The 22,698-nt window shown below is 43.8% G+C and overlaps 1 protein-coding gene across 4 annotated transcripts in view; it reads left to right on the top strand.

The window, feature by feature from the left end:
- The window catches only part of PIK3C2B (phosphatidylinositol-4-phosphate 3-kinase catalytic subunit type 2 beta), a 106,524-nt gene that overhangs the window by 59,387 nt on the left and 24,439 nt on the right, over positions 1 to 22,698 (top strand). For all 4 annotated transcript variants that reach the window (XM_044445613.1, XM_044445606.1, XM_044445621.1 and 1 more), the window contains 7 exons: positions 2,085 to 2,231; positions 3,943 to 3,976; positions 4,833 to 5,028; positions 8,434 to 8,556; positions 14,447 to 14,614; positions 15,582 to 15,693; positions 22,118 to 22,260. In XM_044445613.1, the coding sequence (XP_044301548.1) occupies positions 2,085 to 2,231; positions 3,943 to 3,976; positions 4,833 to 5,028; positions 8,434 to 8,556; positions 14,447 to 14,614; positions 15,582 to 15,693; positions 22,118 to 22,260 (923 nt within the window). The remainder of the gene's footprint in view (positions 1 to 2,084; positions 2,232 to 3,942; positions 3,977 to 4,832; positions 5,029 to 8,433; positions 8,557 to 14,446; positions 14,615 to 15,581; positions 15,694 to 22,117; positions 22,261 to 22,698) is intronic.

The raw sequence follows: 22,698 nt of genomic DNA, 5'->3' as shown, positions 1-22,698 counted from the left end.
TGTGTGAGAGAGAGAGAGAGAGAGAGAGAGAGAGAGAGAGGTGACTTATAAAAGGTTATTCAGAAAATGGCAGGGAAGTAGAATATAGTTCTCTGATATATAATTGTAGGTTTGACTTTTTTAACAGCTTTGAGTTTTTGAGAAGGCAAGTTGTTAGAACATACGGCTTTTTGTCAGGAGAAAAAAAATACATACATGGGCTGTGCTTGTTAAAATCTCAAACATTGTCCACGAGGGTGATCCAGTTGCCAGGCAGCAGTGTTTCTATACTTTGAAGAACTCTGCATCCCCCCCTCCTTTTTTGGCTTCTCATTTGTTTGTATTCCTTTCTGTGAGGCCATGGAGGCATTTTCTAGGCTTATTACATGCATTACTGAGTTGGATCATTCTCATAAATGCTGCACAGTGGAGGTGATGAATTGTAATTCTGCCCTTCCACACTTTCTGAGCTTTCAAATGATGTGTCCCCCACCACCTACAAGCCGGATCTCATCCAATGGACTACCTGTTTGCAGTACACTTTGTGTGCAGTGAACAACAGCACCCCTTAGTGGCAGTTCCACCTGTATAATCTGAGGCACCAAGACTGGAATTATATTGGTGGAAGGCGATGGCAATGGCTCCCTAGGATCCAGGAAACTTGGGTTTGCCATTAAGACATGCTTCAACTCAACAGAGAAGCTTGAACTATTTCTCCTTATCCTGTTGTGTTGGTCTTAGCCACAGAGATGAAAGCTAACATATAAATATGGTGAATAAAGACTATGTCCCACTGAGCTCTTCTCACCTTTGGTTGAGTTCAGGCAATAAACAGCATGAAAAATCTCTCATAATTCGTTGAGCGGCTCTCTTATATCAACTGCAGTTGGCTGAGATGTCTGCAGAGACATCACTCATCTGGCTTGGCAAGCCTCATTTAGGAAGAGGAAAGGGAAGAAGTGGCATGTTTAAGTGGCAAGGGTCAGCTGTAGTCAAAGGTATGCAAGTAGTAAAAGGTTTATGAGCGGGTTTGCAGTGTCATCGCTGCCCTCGTTTACTTTCACGTAGTGTTAGCTACGTGTAGCATTTCCTTGTACTTTTCTTCCCCTACTTGACAGTTCCTGCTAGTGTTGATAAACAACCACAGTATCATTCAAGTGTCAAAGGGAATCCTGTAAACTATATCAATTTTCCCAATACTATGATAAAATCAGAGTTGGAATTAGGCACAGTAGCATTGCTTTCTGCAGTGTTCTATGAAATGCAAAGTGTGCGATTTTCTCTTTGTGTCTCTTTGTGATGGCCTTCCCTTATCCATACATACTTTTGAAGGGTGTTTCCAATTAACCTACCTGTGCCTGAGGTACTCAGCAGCGAACAAGGCTCAGGGCCAAACTAGACATGACAGTCAATGGTACTTTTCATCTAACACGCAGGTTTTAAAAGCATGCAACTATCAGCAGAGAGGTGGGGCTGATCCTGAGGGGGATCCATGCAGGACCAGACCTACCATTGCACAGACTGATGTGCTCACAGCAGGCAGCTGAGTGGGAAGGGTGTAGATAGCACTGCTCTTCCCTCCCCTCCCCTCCCCTGCCTGGAGGGCCCACCACTGCCTCCTTACGATCTTCAGCAGAGGTTCTGGAGAGCTCCATCAGTCCTCCTCCTGCTGTGGCGTTTGCTGAAGGGCACCTGGCAGCTGTGCTGCTACTTACCACAAGTGGCAGTGATTGTGGAAGCCTTGCCTAGCTGCCCACCCACCCACTTGGCCTATGGGCCAGCCAGCTGCTCTCTCTTGTGCTTGGCCAGCTGGCCTCACCATGGGGCCTGGGCCTGGAATAACCCTGGATCAGTCGGGGTTTTCACCCAGAGCAAGGACCAGCTTTAGAGGAGGGTATCTTTCAGGACCACAGGAAGAGAGAATACGTCACTTTCCCCTGCTAAGATCCTGAGGGCATATTATTCATCTATCTGATACTGTTTGCAATTTCAGAGACCTGTACATTAAAGGCAGAGGCACATTTATCCTTGTGTGTAATTTGGCCCTGAGTTGCTGTCTCTGTACTTACCTAGAGTCATGAGACTTTCTTCGATGCTTCCTGCAGGGAGACTTCCAGCCGAAGGCAGAACGGGTAATCCAGTCTGTCATGGCCATTTGCAATGCTTTGGCTGCTGTAGAGTCCCAGGAGATCACAGGAGCCTTGAATCAGCTGCCACCCTGTCCATCTCGCATGCAGCCCAAAATCCAGAAGGTAAGGAGTAGGCATTTCAGTCAGGAAATAGCTGAGGAAGAAGAGACAGCAAGTGCACATTATATCTAATATGCAAAATTTCTCTTGAACTGTGTTACTGGTGGTCATGCATCCTGTCGGGAATGTTGATTCCCAAATGGTGGCTTTTCCAGTGCAGTCTCAGCAAGGTCTGCCTCAAATGGAACATCTTCTGGGGTGGTCCCAACTCTTTGGAACTCTCGGAGCCCTTCGCTCCTTGTATTCAGACAACAATTCAAGACGCTTCCTTTTTTCGGAAAGCATGTCATGTCCTAGCTGGATTTTTCAATCAATGTTATTTTCTGAAATCAAACTTCAATTGGAAAAATTTTAGTGGATTTTGCATATACATTCATGAGATATTTTATGCATGACTTTTTAATAATTTTATGACTAATAGTTAATAGGATTTTAATAGCTTAATGACTAGTTTCCTTTCAGATACATGCAGGATACATATTTTAAAGATTATCGAATAATTGAGCCCTGGGTTTGTGTAGAGGATTGTGATGGCCTTTGTGTGGGTTTGGTCAAAGTCTCCAAGTCACTTATTCTGAAGAAATTTTATTGAATTCAGTTGTGCTGCTTCACAGTTAATGGTTTACAGACTGTAGTTTAAAGTTCAGAATGCCATACCTTTAACACATTTCACTCTGAACACAGGTGGTAAACACAGTGACTACACTGAGCTGGAGACTGTGAAGGAGATATGAGTGGTTTGAGGAGCAGAAACAGCAATCTTAAGCACACCTGCCCAAAAGTAAATCTCCCTGAACACAGGGGGACTTACTTTTGAGGAAAAAAGCATAGGGTTGCCTTGTTTGTTTGCCTTGCTAAAGTAAACATTTGTGAGAAGGGCCAAGCCAAAGCTGGCTGAAGAACAAGTCAAGAGAAGAAGAACCAATGAATAGTTAGAACAAGAGCAAAACACATACTCGTCTCTCTAATCCTAGTTTAGTTCTGAACCAAGAGTTGGCTAAAGTGGAATAGCTTTTATCTGTGGGTCAGAAACCACCCCATTCACTCTGAGGATAAGGGCACAATCCTCTGCATGTTTAGATGGAAGGAAAGTCCTACACCTCCCAGCTGTGCTGGCTGGGGCAATCTGGGAGATGTAAGACTTTTTCCCCTGTATGACACACACTGGATGGCAGCATGAGGCAGTGCAGGCCCTATATTATCTCTGCTATTGCAGTGATGGCCCTATATTATCTCCAGTAATGAGACAGTATATTTCTCAATACCAGATGCTGGAAACCATGAGCGGAAGGGTGCTGTTGCATTCACAGTTTTGTGGGCTTCCCAAAGGCATCTGGTTGGTCACTTTGTGAAGCGGATGCTGGATTAAACAGGCCTTTCATCTGATCCAGCACAACTTCTTTCAAGATCGTATATTTTTGTGAGGATAAGCTGGTACATTCAGTCAGTGTTTCTCAAAAGTAGGCTGTATTTCAACAATGCATGGCCTTTTCTGCAGCTCATATCTTTCTCAATTCCAAATGAAAGTTTTACCATTAGAATTCCTAAAAAGTCAGGGAAATGTAGCTATGCTTCCTCATTTGGATGGGGGTGAACTGCTGGGAGTGGAAACACATTAATGCATGTTATATAAGTTAGTTGGCCCAGGGAATTGCTTCCATTTCTGTCTGATTGTTATAAAATATTTCTGTGCTGGCTTTTCTTTCCTGAACAGGATCCAAATGTTTTGGCCATAAGGGAAAATAGAGGTAATAATTTCCCCTCTCCTATATTTTTGTTGTTGTTACTGAGTTTCGAAGGCTTTTTATGTCCCACTGCTCCCAAGAGCAATTTTCTAGTACTAAATTATTGCAGATAGCTATTTATTGTACTCATCACCATCAGCAACTGCATTATTAACAGCAGCCTTTTGAGCATCTAGCTTAAATGAGTCCCTAGAGCAGCCTTATCCAACCCAGGGATCTCTAGATGTATGGATGGCAAGTCCCAGCTGGCATAGCCTGTCACTGGGAATTTTAGGACCTACAGTCAGATTAATTTAGGTAAAACTTCCCTAGAAAAGAAAATGCTATGGACCAGACTTTTCCATTTTTCTTCTGCTTCAAACATAAACTGGGAGAAAATTTCCAAAACTACCAATCAGCTAGCTGGTCTTATGAGCTTGAGGGATTATGTTTGAGGGTCAGACTAGGCATAATGTGGGAAATCCTGGAAGAGGAACTCCGTGTGTGTGTGTGTGTGAGAGAGAGAGGGGGAGAGAGAGAGATTAAAGCAGCTGCCTAGAGGGTGCTGGCTGGGTATCTAATAACTGGGGCTATGGCTCCTGTTTCCCTGCTCCCATTCTCAGTTGAAACCAACTCTCCCAGTTTCTGCTATTTTGCCCCACAGAGCAAGTCATATGGGGTACTGTCCATTTTGTTGCCTGGGCCAAACAGCTACTTAAGGGGAACTGTAGTAGTCATTGAGAATTTCCGTGGCAGGCTGGCAGCACTGGGGAGCAAACGAGCAAGCAAGCTGTTGCCAGAAAGCCTGTCCTGCATCTGTGTTTCAGAGGAGCATATTGCTGAATTCTGAAGTGCTTCTTGTCAATCCCCTCCCTTACAGAAAAGGTGGTGGAGGCTTTGACAGCCTCCATCTTGGATCTGGTAGAACTCTACTGCAACACGTTCAATGCAGACTTCCAGACGGTGGTACATGGGAACAGAAAGCATTATCTCTCCCAAGAGGCCCGGCTTCTCTCCTGCCCCCTTTCCTTTACTGTCTATGCCACTCATCGCATACCCATCACCTGGGCTGCAAGGTAAGCCGCAAAGTATTTTCTCTGGAACCTGGCAAAGATCATTGGTACATTGCGTTAGATCCATTTTGCCTAGCCTGATGTGTTGGACTCGCAACCTCAGTGAAGAGGGGCTGCATCAACCTTCACTGGCCAAATGAAAGTTTGAATTTCCATTGCCCTGTTTGTGTTGGGATGCTAATCGATCGGCTGCATCCATTTAATGCCAGCACTTTTCCCTTAATACTGACGAGCACTGAGAATTCAGGCAGGCAGGCATAAAAAAGTAAAACGAGGCACAAGCCTTGGTATTCTAAAGAATTTCCCCTTGAAGGAATGAGGCAGGCTGGCTGGCTGGCTGAGGTGTGAAGACCCGAGGACAGATGCTGGAGGGAACTGGGGCCTCTGACTGTGCAACTTTCTGCTTCTGCTCAGTGCTGTTTCTGAAGGTCCCCCTGAACACTCCAGCGACTAGCAGCAGAGCCCCTTGGCCAAGGCTCCCTGCCTTTCTGGCGCAGCCCCATAGACAGTGACAGATGGCAGCTTCTTAGCCTGGGCTTCTGCCTCCTCAACCAATGAGTGTCAGTGAAGGGGAATTGCTTAATGGATCTTGAAACAATAGGAAGTCTGGGCAGGGAGGGGACATTCCTTTGTCAGAAGCCTTTGCTTGTGTGTTTGTGTTTCACTGAAGGCAGGGAGGCGATGTCTGGGAGGTACCCATTGGTAATCCACATCCCCCCCCCCCCAGCAGCAGGAGCATGCAAGGGGGGTTGTTGGGGAAGAGATGGCAACATTAGCGGCCACCCCTCCAGGGACTTCTTGCTTTTGTCCCACCCTTAATGTATTCCAGTGTGTGAGTGACTCTGAACAAAGGCAGTAGCCTGGGAAATCCAGGCCTGTCCTGACCTTTGTTGCCCCGTAACCCTCCCAGCATCATCGCCTGTCACCTGTCACATGGCCCGGCCCTTCTGACAGGGTGCCGTGTGATGGCATTCTCAGTGGCGTATGTCGATCCAGCTGGCTGGGAATGGAGTAGGGATAGAGCATCTCTGAAAAGATGGGAAAGTGCCTTACACTTGGTCTTCTGGTGGGGTGAAAACCTGTGCAAAGGCTGTCTCTTTTTTCACCTCTCCTCCCCTCCCTCTTGATCCAGATTCTGGATCAGTTGAAACCGATTTGAATTCTGAGACAAAGGGTTTTTTTTTAAAATCAGGCTTCTGTTTGATTAAAGTGGACTTAATGTGGATAAAAATTGGTTTGCCTGCCTTCCAACCCTGCCTTGAGCCCTGAATTTAAAGAAGGACATGATTGGTTTCTTCATCCAAAGCTCCCATGATCGCTTCATGTCAGGGGGCAAACCCTGGGAATCTCTGAAAGCTTTGAGAAGGGGCTTTAATTCAGCCATCGCCCTGCCTTCTTCACAGAATATTGCCATGGGTGTCCAGATGTTAGTGTCTTGCTCATCAAATCCTCCCAGGTTTTTCCATCTGCTCTTCGATCTTTTTTCCTACTTGGAAAATCAATTAAAGAGAAAAAGATGGAAGAGTTGCCCCATGCATTCCAATTGGTGGGGCTAGGAGCCCTCCGTGTAGAGCACCCTTTGGTCTGCAAACCTGTAGAGATCTGTCTAAAAAAAGTGATAGATTTGGAAGAGGAAAACAGTATCCACCCAATTTCCTCATGCATATTAGTCATGTAATTGTCCAGTTAACTGGTCAATTAATCCAGTATTGGAAGAAAGGGCAGACCGCTCATCTCCTGTCAAAATCTGTACCAACTCATATAAAGAAATATTAAACACACTCAGTAAGAATTCAGGTGAAGTAGTTGAGTGGATGTTGAGATGTAAGCCTCTGCATTGCACAGTCTGTTAAGAGATGGTTTTTTAGAAATCCGAACAAATAGCAAAGATTTTTCATAATATGGATGTGTTGCAACAGGTAGTTTTGGGTCTGAAAGCTACTATCCGCACACTGCTTGGGTTTGTTGAGCTTGGGATTTTGACAGTGGCTCCCCATACAAGGTCACCCACACATATTAGAGAGGAGGAAGAGAGACTGGTGGATCAGCAAAAGGATGCAACTAAGGTTCATATGCTCTCAATGGATTCAGTACTTAAAGAATTAAACAGTATTGTTGTAAACTGGAAAACTAACTCAGAATTATGGTCTAATCGAAATGCATGTGAGGTCAGCACTGACAGCTCCTTTTCCATCCTTAACCTTATTCAGTCTGAGCCAAGGCTGTTGATAATTTATGATTACTTGGATTCTGCCTTCTCTTTTACCCAAGCACAAGATATTAGTCATGTGTTCAAGTGAAGCTGGTAGGCTTTTAAACAGCAGGCTAAATCCCCAAATGTTTTGTCTGTTCCCCTCTTCCCCACACTGCAAAGGCCAGTATGTCTCTTCTAGGGCTTAGTTATGGGATATAAGAGCTTTACGCGTAAATTAAAATATGCTGATATCTAGGATTGGCCCCATTCCGTGTCCTTCTGTTGCACTTACAGTGGGCATAACTTGTACCTATGCCAGAAGCAAAGTAATTCTTGGCATGGGAGGAACAAGCAAGGTCTTGTAATAAATGTGCATGTTTATTCTTATCATTGCACCATCCGTGTACAAGCTGCTTTACAATAATGAAACAACAGTCTCCTGCCCCAAGTGGCTCACAGTTAAAACAACAGCCCAAGGGAGAGAATAGAAAAAGGGAAAGGATATGGAATGGATGTGGGGATCAAGGGAAGAGTATGGTCTTACAGATGTACATACTTGGTCTTAATGGCTTCAGGGTCACTAACAACAGATTGAAATGCAAACCTAACTTACCTGTTAAAGTTATATAGGAACAGCTAAAACAGAACAGGTGCTAATCCCCAACAGCCTCTCTCTTGAGCCTCTCAGATATAAGATCTTACAAGGCTTCTGAAGGACACTTGAACTTTACTGAATCTCAAATAGAGATGGGTGGAGGTTTGGGGAACCTCCATCAAGGCAGAATACTTCTGGCTGCATGGACTTGCTTTGTGCATATCATAAACTGGACCCGAACCATATGGAGTTTGTCTGTCATTCATTCAGTCCACTTGGGAATGGGAAACTGCACAGGTTTTTCCAGGCTTGGGATTCAAACCAATTATCACAAGTGGATCAGATGCCAAGCATGAAACAAATCAAGCCAAGATCTTTCTTTCAAGTGTCTCTCCTGTTTATTATGGGGCCGCAGCTAGAAATGGCATCAGACTGCTTCTAGCCAGGGCTTCCAGTCCCTCAGAGACAAACCTGAGGGATTGCAAACTCTCATGAGAGTCTCTAGAATAAATGACTGCATAGAAAAGTCCTAAATAAATAAACAAACTCCCATTCTGGTTTGCTTTGTAAAATAATAAGACTTTTTCTATTTTGCCTTTCCTTCCCCTACTTTTTTCAGCTATGAAGATTTCTACCTCTCCTGTTCGCTAAGCCACGGTGGCAAGGAGCTCGGGGGCCCCCTGCAGACCAGAAAAGCTCACGTGTACAAGTACCTTTTCCATCTCATCATCTGGGACCAGAAGTAAGGCACCTCCCCACTTGTCTCTTATATCTGTGTCAGGGTGAGGATAGGGGTAGGAAAGCAGCTAGTTAGATAGAGGAAATCTGGCATATTGTTAAGGTGTATTGGTTAAGGAATTGATCGAAATACCCCTTTTTCAGGGGAAAGGCTGCAATTCAGTGGTAGAATACATGCTTTGCATGTATGTTCATACTTTGACACCTCCAGGTGAGGCCAGTCCCCTTTGCCAGGTAGTGTGACCCTGGAGTAGGCAACCTGGTACCAGCCATACTTTTTAGACTACACTTTCATAAGCCCTGATCATTGGCCAGGCTGGTTGAGTCTTACGGGAATTGTAGTCTAAAACATCTGGAGTGCACCGGACTGCTTATCCCTGGTTTAGACAATACGGAGTTGGATGAGTCAATAGTTTGAGCCAATATAATGGAACTGCCTGATCTACAGATGTATTCAGTTATGCCCGTGGAGTGTGGAGGGACCTTAACAAGAAACACAGAGAAAAGAAGACTGTTCTTTTCTGCTTGATAATCCCTGGGGAGCAAAAATGTAGGAAAAGGGAATTGTCTAGAGGACAAAAGGCAGGAATATTTATTGTAGACATAGACTTCCATCTGCTACTTGATACATTTTGAGGAATGTGCCCAAATAAATGTAAAATACAGTACGTATAAATTGACTTTTCTTGTTCTTGATTGTCCATGCAAAGGCAAAATTTCAGCAGTTGCAGAGATCATCAGTCACTCCAGAGACTTTGACTCATTCTAGGATTTTCCTACTGGCAACATTCCTTTTTAATTGACTTTTCTACTCATGTTTTGCTCCCTTGGCTTCTGGGTTTACTCTAGAAGCTCTCCCCTCCTCCTCTGGCAATTCTCATACATGGTTTGCACACACATGGAGAAAACGTTGTATCACATGCACCCTATAGGTGTGACAAGCTTCTGGAGTGATGCCTATTTTGTCGTGTGTAAACAATATACTGTTGGCTGTGGCTTCTCTTTGCATGCAAAACAGATGTGAGCATTCATCTCATGCAATTGTGTAGGCAGTTTGTCACACTGAACTGATACCTATTTAGGAGAATCATTGTGTCTGCATGTCCATTAGCAAAACCCAGCCTGCTTTTATAATATTGTAAACTGATTAAGGCCAAACTACACATTCCAAATGAATGATTTCTGCCTTTTGAAAAATGGTGTATCTGCTTTGGCAGAGAAACCGTGAGTGTGTGGGGAGGGGCTGTTTAATCAGTTCCCTGTATCTTTTTCTCTGCTCCACTTCCATTTCACCATGAGGTCCCAAAGATACTCTCAAGGGCAGAATTGCCTTTGAAGCATCATAAGGGAGAATAAACTCATTCCAAGGTGGGTATCTGGAGAGGAGATATCACAAGACATGTTCTGCTCCTGTGCGCAAATGGATCATTCCCGGAGCAGACTTGCACTTGTACGTGTTTTTATTTCTCCCCAAAGGGTTGGCTAGTTATGAATTGATTTCAAATAGATGTAAGTAGCTTTTCTATGAAAAATGTATCCAAAGTAATATATGTATTATAAAATAGCCTAAATAGCATGCCAAATACAATTTTTAAAGAGTGCTGAAAAAGCAGGCAACAGCCACTGTTGGCTGAGCTGTCCTGTTTGTGTTTAATATGTAGTTTGTCCCTTGTGTTTTACACCGGGGCCCAGTTTGCTGCTCTTCTACCATGTGCATCTGAGGGAAGAGACACAAGTGTCTATGGCTTCCTCCTTTCTCCACCGCTTCTTCCTAGACCTGACTTTTCCCTTCATTTTTGCTGTGTGTCCATGAGAAAATGGCTGGTGGGAAAGTGACGAACATGTCTGCTATGCAAAGCGTGACTCACCCTCCCCTCCTTTTGTGACTTGCTGAGCAAGCCCTGCACCCCCACACCCTGCCCCAGGCAGAAGTCTGAATTTGAGAACTTGGCAAAATAACTTCCGATGGGTGTCCAATGGCAAGGAGGAGAGGAGGTCTCCTTGCCTAACCCTGTACTCGGTGCCCTGTGGGTATGTTTGCTGTAGTTGCTGAAGGAAGGGGGAAGGGAACTTGATCCAAAAATAGCTCAGATTGTAGCTTGGCATTTCTACTAGGCAAGCAGAAGAAGGGATGGGAAAGGGATAATTTTAGCAGTTGCCTGTCCCATAGAAGGATGCCGGGAGGAGGCACACAGCAAAGCAACATGGGGAGTGTTGCCTAAAAACTTCTGCTGTGTGAGTGCTTTATTCAGTGAACTAGGATGGATCAAGCTCCGGGGTTGGATAGCCTGAATGAGGAGTTCACCATGTAGCTGCTACTTCTACAGGCCCTTTGCTAGCTGCAAGCAGGGCTTGGAGTCATGAGCAATTTGTGTAGTGCCCTGGGACTGTCTGCTTGTCTCTCTGAGACTGCACTGAACTGGCACAGTCTCCTCCTCTGCTTATGCTACGGGATCCACACCAGGCCTGGTTGGTGGCATATGCTGTTATGATGGCTGTACGGAAAGGGAAATAAACCCCCTGAACAAGGTTAGTGCCTGTGTTCTTCCCCATCCTCCCTTCCAGCCAGGAAGGCTCCACATAAAAATTTGGGATGTGGAGCAGTTGTGTTCCCTCTTGAAACTGGAGATGTTCTTGCAGAGCCTCATTCGAAACTGATTTCACTTGACTTTAGCTGCAATGTCATTTTTATGCCATAGGTCAGACATGGAAAGAAAATAATACCTGCTTTTTAAAATATTAATAAAGTATTTCCAAATGCATGCTAAGTGTCATCTTCTCATCTTTAAGTAAATCACTGGTCAATTATTAGAGGGACGGGCTTCTAGGAAAGAAGGCATTATTTTCTTAACCTCTAGGCACTTTCAATACTTTTTACAAATAAATAGAATGATGGGGATGTTAGCTGCCTTGTGCACTCTTTTAGAGCGAAGGAGCGATACAAATTAAATAAATGGGAAATAAATGATAGTGATGATTAAAGTATGAATTGTAGGCAGGGTTGCGCCCCTGTAACTTTCATTTTGAAAATGAAAAATCAACATGCTCCAGTAGTCATATTGGTGAATTTTTAACTTGCATAACATTAGCTGAGCCCACTGTTTGGCTGTAGACCGAACTGGTTGGTCCTGGCCAAGTCACTGTGTTTTCATTCCTTATCTGATAATTATCTGCTGTGAAGAGTCTGTAAAGCTGTCTGCAGTTTACAGGCAGTACCGCAGGGGAGCAGAATGTCAGGCCCACGAGCCCGGCCCTCCTCCTGTCCTCATGTGGCCATGCCCCTTCCCCTGACCTCAAGCACCTTTCCCCCAACCACCTTTCATGGGCAGGGGGGTGGGGGGTTCTTGGCTTTTGTGCAGCTTTTTCCCATTCAGACAGATTGGAATTTCTTTCTTAAAGCATAGTTATTGGCAGTAAGAACGTTAAGGTAAAATATGCTGTTTTTTCTTGGAATTTTGGCCTGCCCCCTTTGCCTTTGGCCTTTCCTGTCCCTGGAATGTGGCCCCTGAGAAAATCTCTGAAATGTAATTTGACCCTCAGGCTGAACGATGAAAGCTAAAAGGCTAGTAATACAGTGCTGGCAGATACTTAGCCACCTATGATAACACAATGGGCAGAGGATTTAATGAAATGTTCAGTTTTTTGAATGAGTGGTCTTTAGTCATAATTTAGGAATTAATAAATATATGTACCTTTCAGCTACCTTGCTGAAGTTTATTCATAATCACCTTTCCCAATAGCTTGCTACATATATGTATACAATAATACATAACACAAAGTATATGTTATGTTAAATTTCATGTAGGAAAACTGTAACATTTATTTGATTTTGTTCCTCTTTTTTCTTCACTGTTAGGTTTTGTTTTGAAACATGCAAGAAAAAACAAATGTACAAAGACTCCCAAACTACCACTTGTGCAGAACAAGAATATTTGGGTAGATGGGTTAGAGGGAAGATTGTCACATTTATTTCGGTGACTAAGCAGCTGTTAAGCTGTTTATATAAAGTTCCCTTTATAGGCATGGCCCTACAGTTATGAATGCCAGGAATCTATAATAGAGACCTTCTGGCTTCTTCATAAACACTGTGCTCTAGATTTAAGAAGGGGCAGTCTGGGGAAGAAGGTCTGTATTTCAGCATGAGATAAATTTGTGGCAGGCTTGGCACTGCTTCTGCACAATCCCTCATTGCTGCCTTCTGAATAGTTTTGCCTTCTGTATTTCTGGACTTTAGGGAGGGTAGGTGTAGATGTAGGAGGTCTCCTCCTCCGTCTGGTCATTTTTTTTCCTCTTTACCTTTTCTGAAATGAAGGACCAGCCTCCTGCTCTCTCCTGCCAGGGGAGATTTGACCTAAAGACATGTGTGTCGTGCCATCCCTTTTTTCTTTTCTTCTTCTTTGCATAGCAGGAGTTGAGATGCAATGCTGAACATTAAAGAAGTGATAGGCTTTCAGCATGACCTATTTCTCCTTTGGCTGAAGCTACAGTCTGAAGCTTTTCCAGAAATATACTTGCTTCTGCAAATAAACTAAGGGAAAATGTGAATTTGGTCTGTGCAGTGTATGTCCTGGATTGATATCCTACTTTTTTCTTCGTACATTCTTGAGTGAAGAAAGTAATGCAAGGCACAAATACAAAATATAGATTAAGTAACACTGCTGTGGAGAAAACTGGAGCAGTTGAAGGGGAAGAGCAGGAAAATGGGTCAATGAAACCTAAGCCTGTAAGGCAGAAACAGCTCCTGCTTTCTGAGGGTCCTTGAGGCTTCTGTTTCATCCACTGCTGCATCAGTGCCCCACCCCCAGTAGTAGAGACTGACCCACGCCAGCTCACTCCCACTTGTAACATCCCCAGGAGCAATAATAAGTTGAGGCATATACTACAATGGAGGTTCCTTGGGACTAACTGCCCAGGGCCCATTTCAGAGCATTGGTTAAAAGGAGGCCCAGGGCTGATCCTGGCAGTAAGACCTACTGAGGTACTACAGCGCTGGTTGCCCCTTGTTGACACGGAATCCTGCCGTAGGGCGTACCTGCTTGAATGACATTTTCCGGGTCTTCTTCCTGAAATCCCTGAGAATTCTGCAGACCAATGTGCAGAAGCTGAGGGTCAGCATTCCAATCCAGCCTGTCCAGAATCCCTGTCTGGGCAGTGGGGTGCACTATAGAGAAGGCTCTTTGCCTGGCAGCGGCCTGTAGCACCACTGTGCCCACTGGTACCCAGAGAAATGCCCATGTAGTCTCTTCTTTGCCCTGTGTTCTCTTGACTATAAGCTGGAACGTGCAAGTTGCTAGCATGCCATGAAAGGTAATTTTGTTGACCAGTTCAGGGTTCTTATGTTATCAAAACACCCATCCATAGTGGGAACTGCCTGTTGCGTCTCTGTTTGACTATCCTTGTTCAGATATCTACACTTCTCCTTCCAGATATTTTGATACATTTCTAGATGTTTGCTCCCATAATCTCCAATCAGGTAGGGCAGATCGGAGTTGTAGTCCAAATCATCTGGAAGGTACTAAGTTCCCTGGCTTATAGAGTCTCTAATATGAAGTGTTGGATTTAGGCCCGGGAGGCTTTGATTCAGCCATGGTGGGCGTACAAGCATTCTTCAGCTTCCTCTTGTCTACTCAAGACATAATATGGAAATCACAGTTACTGCCACTGTAGGATTGGCAGACTTCCTTTACCCTCTTGACCCTCCAGATGTATTGAATTACAACTTACATCATCCACTGCCAGTATCACATAGCTGGATGGAGCATTCTGGGAGGTGTAGTCCAACACGTCTGAAAATTACCTAGTGGGGGAGGCTGGTAAGGATTAAACAGAGCATTGTTTCCAGGGGGAAAGGCCATGAAGTTCATCTGAGTTAATTTCCCTGTAACTTCTTCCAGGATTTGCTTCCCAATTCAAGTGAATTGCCTGCCACGAGAGACTCTGCTGACAGCCACACTCTATGCCATTCCAGTTGCACCTCCTGGGAGCTCTTCAGAGACAAACAAGCAGCGGCGCATCCCAGAGGCTTTGGGCTGGGTCACCACCCCACTTTTCAACTTCCGGCAGTACGTGTGCCTGCTCTGATCACTTCTCCGTGGGGGAAGATAGAGCAGCAGGAAATAAACAATGCTGCTTTCTGGGACAACTGTTTGGGCTAAATTCCAGTGGAGTAGCTGTATTAACCTGTTACAGCAAACATGAAAAGAAAAGCTTATTGCACCTTTAAAACTAACGGATTGATTGTGGCATAAGTTTTTGTGGACTAGAATCCATTTTATCAGGGGGTTTTTCTGTTTTTTTTTCTGGTAAAGAGTCACGTGTTGATATAGGAGGGGACATTGTAAATTACTTCAAATGGCCATGACTGCAAGGGATGAGTACAGTGACCATTCACAGCAACAATAATTGGTGTTAACACAGTGTCCTTAGCCTTGTTGTATTGATTTAATACCTGTAGCGGGAGATTAAACCTCCATCTCTGCTGAGTCCTCAGTGAACAGAACCATACAAATAAGAAGTTACCCAAGGAATCCTACAATGTTGTTGACCACTGCTTGCTTTAAACTTTGGCTCCCTTCTTTCTAGTAGTTGTAGTTCTGAGGAAGTTGCTCAGAAAAGCAGGTCAGTTCATGCTCTTGAACGATCATGTGAGGAAGATCATTTGATTGCCAGAGAAATATAAATGTAGGCACTGACCTGCTTCGGTATGTGCATACAAACCATTTTTCTTATAGATATTCTTCCTTGCTTGTTTATATATGCATCCATAGGAAGAATTAAGCTTGACAATTTTTATAACTTTGGATGAGCATTCAATGGGTTATTAAACACCTGCTAGCTTCAAATAAACTCATTCCAGATTGTGGCATAGTTGATGAGAAGCTGAGAATGGTAACAGAAAACAATGTTATATGGGTAGTTTTCTTAGGTAATTGAATTCTCCTGGCACTGCTTTCACCTAGCAGATGTCATTTTCAATTAGTACAGAAGCCTGAAACTGCCATGAATGCCACTTCCTCCTTTTTCTTCCAGGGTCTTGACCTGTGGACGGAAACTGCTGGGTTTGTGGCCAGCAACTCAAGGCCCCTCTAGTGCCCGGTCAAGTGCTCCCAACTTCAACCAGCCTGACAGTGTTATTCTGCAGGTGAGTTTTCTGCTGAGCTTTCCTATGTATAACCCATCAAGTAAAAAGAAACTACACTGAGCTGTCTGGCTCCTAATGCTGAATGTAGCCAAGTACAGAAAGAACTTAAAACGTAAGACAGACCTTGCTGAATCGGACCAAAGGTCCTTCTAGTCCAGCTTTCTGTTGACATAGTGGCTGACACAACAGTGCCATAATTTTTAATGGTGTGTCCCACCAGGGACTGTGCTGAATGGGCAATGTATGGAAATGAAAAATAAATACATAAATAAATAAAGCCACTTAATTTGGGGAATGTTATTCGTTTCTGGATATGTTGGATCCAGTAACTGGTGAGTGAAAATGTTGGCCTGAGCCTTTATTCCTGAGTTTTATATCAATTCAAGTTAATATGCACATGGTGGGCATGCACATACATGGTGGGCATGTCATGAGCGGAGCCGGCTGGAGCCGGGGGTGAGACTAGATGGCCCGGGAGGCCCCTTCTGACTCGCTCTGTTTCTATGTTTCTAATATGTTGGACTTTCCCAGGCTAGTTCCTGGCCATTGCATTGACATGTAGATTCAATACATCATGGATTGGAGAATGGATTGGAGAATCTCATTGCATAAAGCATAGTAATGGTACAGAGAAATGTAGTGCTTCGCAGAATTTATGGGTTTGCTTTTTTTAAAAAAATTGGGGGAAATAGGCGTTCCACTGTTGGGAAGAAGTAAAGGTATCATCTGGGACAAAAAGAAACAAGCCCAATGAATGGCATTGAGTGGATTGCTATGGGAACATAGTAGCTTTGATGGTGTTTGAGTAATTTTTTTCTATTGAAAGGATAAGTGAGCACTCCTGTGCTGAAATGGTTTAGCAGTGACTTCTTAGCCCTATACAGGATTATTTAAAATAATTTTAGAATTAATCCTGAAAAATATTTGTTAAGTAGGTGTGAACTCAGAAGAAAGTGTAAATGTATGTGATATAATAGCTGCTGGATATCACATCAGGTATTACCTCTGAATGGAATAAATAACATTTTCTCACCTGCAGGATGGGGAAACAAAGGGGATGAGTGGCATTTTCCCAGGAACAGCTCCAGTGCAGGGAAAAGTGTTACTGTTCCCAAGAAATGTTCAGAAGAATGACATTTGGGTACCCTGCAATAGCCATTTATAGTCATTGGTTGTTTTGGGGTTTTGTAGGTGGCTTGAATGCACTTGGAGTAAAAAGATGAGAGTAGAAATGGTGCATTTCTGTGATGAGACAATTGACCAGAACAACTTAAATTGATGTTTTGGTCAATCCCTAAAGTGGTTAGGAACCACTTAGACTTGCTAGATCGTAACAACTGGGATAGGGAGAGATTTTTCCAGGATTCCAAAGTTTTGTTTAGATGGAAATATAACATTGTCCCATTGTCACCATAAAAACAGGAGACACATACCACCAAAAACGAGGACAGTTTTGCATGAAATTTGCATAATTTAATCTAACTGCATAGATGCAAAATTAGAAATATAATTTCTTAATAAATTAAACTATAATTTAAATGAAAAAATAATACATCTCACCATGGTGGAGAATACAGGGACCAGGTGCTAGCTGTTGATGGGCAACTACAAGGCCCAGCCTGCTTTTCCTTCTTATGATTCTTCCTCTTTAAACTGGGCTAAGATTAGATAGCTTATCAAATAGAGGACACCTTCAAATAGGAGTCTGTCCTCTGGCAGCCCTTTACATAAGGTACCAAGCTTTGTAAAGCAGGATGTGTGGCCACTCTCTTGTATCCTGGTGGACCCTTACTCAAGAAAACTTACATTGCTATAAATGTGTTTGTCTTGTCTTGTATTTGTATTTCTATTTGTTTTGTTTTGTTTTATATTATATTATTTTATTATTTTATTTTGTGCTATGAATACCTGGAAAAAGTATTGTTGGAAAGAGTAGCCCAGCAATGAGGTAGAAGTTTGATTTTAAATTATCTGTTAAATACTTATATAAGCCTGTGGCATTGCTGTTTCCCTGGGCTCTAGAGCAGCTTGAGCAGCTTGGAACCCGCCAAGTGTTGCAGTTGCAGCTTTCATCTCCAGGCAGCATGCACAGATTTGGGGAAGTCTCCTCCAGGGCATTCATATTCCTGTATTGATCTGTGCAGTAAAACGGAAGTTCATGTGGCTCCCAACCACTTGCCTAACCCTGGGTTATGATTTTTTGTTTTGGTTAAATTGTTCTTCTGTATCTGACTCTCTCTGTCCAGATCTAGTGTTTCTTGCTGAGTTCTTTATTTCTGCTTTCTCTTTCCCTGCCTGTACTTAATAATAGTTTTTTTTTTTTTTTTTGGCTATGAAACTAGATGGCAAGGTTCCAAGCCTGCTGTGTAGGGTGTGGACAGAAGGAATGGAAGGAAAGGCTGATGCTTTTAAAGCTGAGACTTGGCAGCGGGAGAGGGAATTCAGCTGGGCTGGATTTGGGATTTTTCTCCCCTGGGTCATATTGTGTGCATTATCCTCCATCTCTGCTGACTTTGAGTGAAAAGGATTATAAATGAGCCTCCAACCCAGACTGAGCTCCACTTAGTTTCTTTCACCCTCTTCCTTTCTCCACTGCTGTAGTTCTCTGACCTGGTTAATACAGTGCTGATTTCTTTGGCATGCAACTAAGTGACTGTTTTCTTTTCCAAAGCCACTTACAAATCCATTAAGTTTGTAATTATTATTTTTAATCAAAGCTGCTCTGGTGATCCCCTAAGTGCTGCTCTTGCAAGGGGCCTGCATTTGTGAACTATATACACTGTCGCTAATGGGCCTTTCTTATAAGAAGCAGGGTGCGGTTGCGGTTTTCTAAAGCTCAAGAAGCTTGACCTCATCTTCCATCTTTTCTTTTGTAAGATTTGAAAGGAATATCCTGTTTAACTCATCTGCAACTTCAGCCCCCAATTTACTGTACAGATCTCCGCTATACGACCTGGTACCTGCCAGATGTTTTAGACTGAAGCTCCCATGAGCAAATGCCAGCAGAGCCAATGGAGAGGAATGATAGGAATTGCAGTCCACAACACTGGTAGGACACCAAGTTGCCCATCCTTGGTGTGGATTAAGTACAGATTCTGCAACAATTGAGGTCACAGGTAACTGCCTTCCTAAACACTGGCAGTTAACTCCAGACACTCTGAGTGCTTCTTCCTCTTACTTAATATTTTGTACAGGACTTTCAAGTGTTCAGAGAGCTTCATGATCTTTCTCTAGTTTGTAATCTTTGTAACAACACTGCATTGAGCCAATATCATGGGACAGAGGACTGAGAGAAAGTGCTGAAATTAAGATTGGAGACCTTGTGATTCATAGTTCAGATTCATAGCCACAACAGCTCTCTTCTGCATCATGCTCACTTGAGGACCAGCTCGCTAGAATGGTACAATGGGCATATTTCATTTGATTCCATGTGTGCAAAATGTCAACAGAACATTTAACCCACCACTCCCCAATCTGGCTTCCTTCAGATAATGGTGTGCTAGTTGGCAATGATAGAAGCTGTAATTCAACACATCTGGAATTGTGCCTGGTTGGAGACCCTTGGTCTAATCCTTGCACTGTCTAGAGTGGGGATTGGCAGCTTCTGACCATCCAGATGTTTTGGCCTACGGCTTAGTCCTAGCTAACACAGCCGATGGTTGGGAATATAGCAGTGGTAGGCTAAAGCATCTGGAGCACTGCACGTTGCTGGACCCTGATCTAGAGGAAGCCAGAGATGGTGTGTGAGGTTCATTGCATCTTGAGGTATTTGAAACATGCAGAAGGACCATTTATGGTCAGCTCAAAGTGCTGAAGTGCTTGGCATCTAGTTTGGAGCCAGCTCTGTTGGTATAGTTAGCGGCTAATGCGTGCGTTCCTTCCATACATGGCTTGATGTTACCAGGCCAGTTGCTGACCATTGACTCAACGGCAGAAAGGGTTCTCTGGTCATTCCAGACAGAGTCCTGTATGGGCTCTTTGGGGAGGTGTGTGATGATGTGGTGAGTCATAATATGAGCAGATGGTGTGTGGTGGAGTAGTGAAATGATTCAGTGCTTGCTACTTCCCCAGTAACCGAGGAGTGGCCTGGCTAAAATTTGGCCCTAAATTCTAAGTTACTTGCACCAGCTGTTTCTTTTCCTGGTCTTTTCTTTGCCTGTCCTAGCCAGAAAAAAATACTTATTGCACTGGGAGATTAGCTTGATTATATTCCTGCAACTTCTCTCTAGCTCTGGACACTTCTGTAGCTCTCTTTGTTTCAGGCTTTAGGGCAACCTTCCTTCAACTTGGCATCCTTATGATATGTTGGACTACAACTTCCATATTCCCAGGCAGATTGTGGGATTGAATGGGGAATGTGGTCCAAAACACCTGAAGGGCATCAGCTTGGAGAAAGGCTGGGGTAGTGCACTCAAGCATTATGGAAGGAAAGCATGTGTGGACTGGTCTGAACTCCTCTTTAGACAGCAGCTGTCCCACGTGGCAATACATACTTGGCTATTGCCTGGTTACTGCTACTGTTACATAGCATTTAAGATGGGGGGAGCGGGGGGAGAAGTATGTATTGGGGTAAGCTAAGAGCCAAGGCAGGGCCAGTAATACAATACACCACGTGACCCAAGTAACTGCATGGGCCTTCACAAGACCTGTACATTATGTCTGCCTAAGGGTGGGGGGGGGGGGGAGAAGGAAGGGAAAGAAAAAAAAAACATTATAAGAAACATATGCCTACAAAAATTTTTGCCGTTCCTTGGTCGATCAGTAGTTCATTGTACAGATTCAGGAGGGAAATGTGGGTCAGTCATTCTGCTTTTCCCATTGCTAGGCACTGGGCACGTTCACATGATGTGAAACCCAGGCTGGCAGTAAGCCATGGTGGGTTGATTGTTCTGTGAACAACCCATGGAAACCCAACTGCTGATTGGACTCACTGTGGGTTCACCTCTTCCCCCTCAGTCATCCTATGGCTATCCTAGGGAGTCCTCTCACAGGAGTGACCTTTCTTTCCATACCTGCCAAGATAGAGAGAGTCAGCTTTTGAACTGCCACTGACAGTCTCTTCAAAGCGTCTGAGTACTGATAGAGGAGTTATCAGTAGCTGGAAAACATTTCAATTATTATTTTGCACACTGATTGTGTGTAAACATCTTTACTTTTTTACTTGCGCAAAGCAGTACAAAATTGGAAAATAAATCCCCTTTGACAGGAATCAGAGTTTTCACAAATAGTTATCAAAATTTCAGTTTCCCATAGGAGTGCCTCATACCTTACTTCTTTCCAAGCACCTGTAGTCTCAGGAAGGTGTAGTAAAGTGAAGATCCTGGCAGGAGTCAGTCCAAAAGAACCCACTAGAGACTCGCTGCAAAGGGGATGATCTACTGGCCACCCCATTTCCTGAATAAAGATCATTCACAGCTTTCATTTCTTTTGACAGCACAAATTTGACAGCTGTCAATGGAAGCAAAGTGAAAAATATACCTACAGGTTCAGTGGGTCAATGCCCATGGCAAGTACCTGCTGCAATTTGACAGCAGACAGCCCATCCCCTGGGCCATTACCCAGCTGAAGCTTGCCATTTCAGACCTAACTAAATAATATACAGGAAAAAATGCACACATTTCTAATGCTAAAATATCTATTTAAAATGGGTGATGAACCAGTGACAAGTTCTCCAGTGTACCCTTTGGGCACTTTGAAGAAATTTTCACTAGCCAGTCAACTCAGATAGCAAAAAGTGATCTCCAAAAAGAATGAAGCTGCTAAATACTTTTTTTTAAAATGCTGTTATGAGCAGAAAACAGCCTCTTATTGCAGTAGGGAGGGCAGGCAGGACTGCCCTTTTGTGAGGTTCCCTGCAATGAGAAGGAGGGAGGAGGGTCAGCTCATGGTGAGGCTGACCATCTGGCCAGTGCACTGTGGGTTGTTGAGGCAACAGCCAACCCACCATGTGGCTTATTGCCAGGGTGACTTACCATGATGTGCAAAGCTACCCAATGTGCCATGCCCTGTGTACTGTCTGTATGGGCTCAGTCCCATGAACAGTGCTATGATGCTTGGGTAAACCGGGACAGGTTCATACTAGATTGCTCAGGTGCAGCTAGAACAAGCTTTTTGCAATTGGTTACATGAAGTGATATGGGATAAGATATTCCCAGTACCAGTCTGCTTTTCTGGGATGGCGGTAGGTCTGTGTTGAAAATGTATTTATGATTTATTAGAATTGTATGCTACCCAAGTGGTGCCATTCTTAATCATAAAATCAAACCACAGCAAAATAACCAATAAATGAAATCCCTAATGCTAACTAAAGCTACAACAATAAAAGTATTGGCATACAATATTGAATATTAAAAACACTGAAAGTTTTTTTTTAAATAACAGAGCCAGAAGTAAAAGGCTATTCTTGTCTCCCTTTCTCTTGCAGATTGACTTCCCTAGCTCAGCATTTGAAGTCAAGTTTACCAGCCCGCCAGCAGCAGAGTTCAGTCCCACATACAACTTCAGCAGTCTCTTTGAGGGAGACCAGCAGAAGCTGAAGGAGGTGATGCAGAAGGAATCATTCTATTGGTGAGAGGATGGCATGTGCCTCAGCTCTTAGTTTACCACCTCCTCCCCACAGGGGCCCCCAAGGACTGCACTACCCCTTCTGATAGGACTGCACTGAGCATCTGAAAGCAGAAGTGGGAGCTGTTTCTGGTTCATCACCCTGTCTAAAAAGATATTTTTAGCATGAGAAAGTTTGTATGTGTCTGTGCATTCTAGTCAAGCGCAGATCTTGGAGCTTAGTAGAGAAAACCCCCAAAGTGTCTGAGATGGGCTGATATGAAGAGTTTGTTTGCCTCCTGGCAGAGGGATTGATTGGTACAGGCCGTGTCTGCAGCCTTTATTACTGCTACCTCTAGTGGCAGTGATAAAGCCATTCTCATCAGCACAGAACACCTCTGCACCTTGTGTTATCCATCGAGTTTATTGGGAAATAGCTTGCAGGGCTGGAGACTGTTATGC

The sequence above is a fragment of the Varanus komodoensis genome, unplaced genomic scaffold (assembly GCF_004798865.1).
Source record: "Varanus komodoensis strain SLA01 unplaced genomic scaffold, ASM479886v1 scaffold1, whole genome shotgun sequence".
NCBI classification, from domain to species: domain Eukaryota; kingdom Metazoa; phylum Chordata; class Lepidosauria; order Squamata; family Varanidae; genus Varanus; species Varanus komodoensis.
This window is presented reverse-complemented; position numbering and strand designations above follow the sequence as displayed.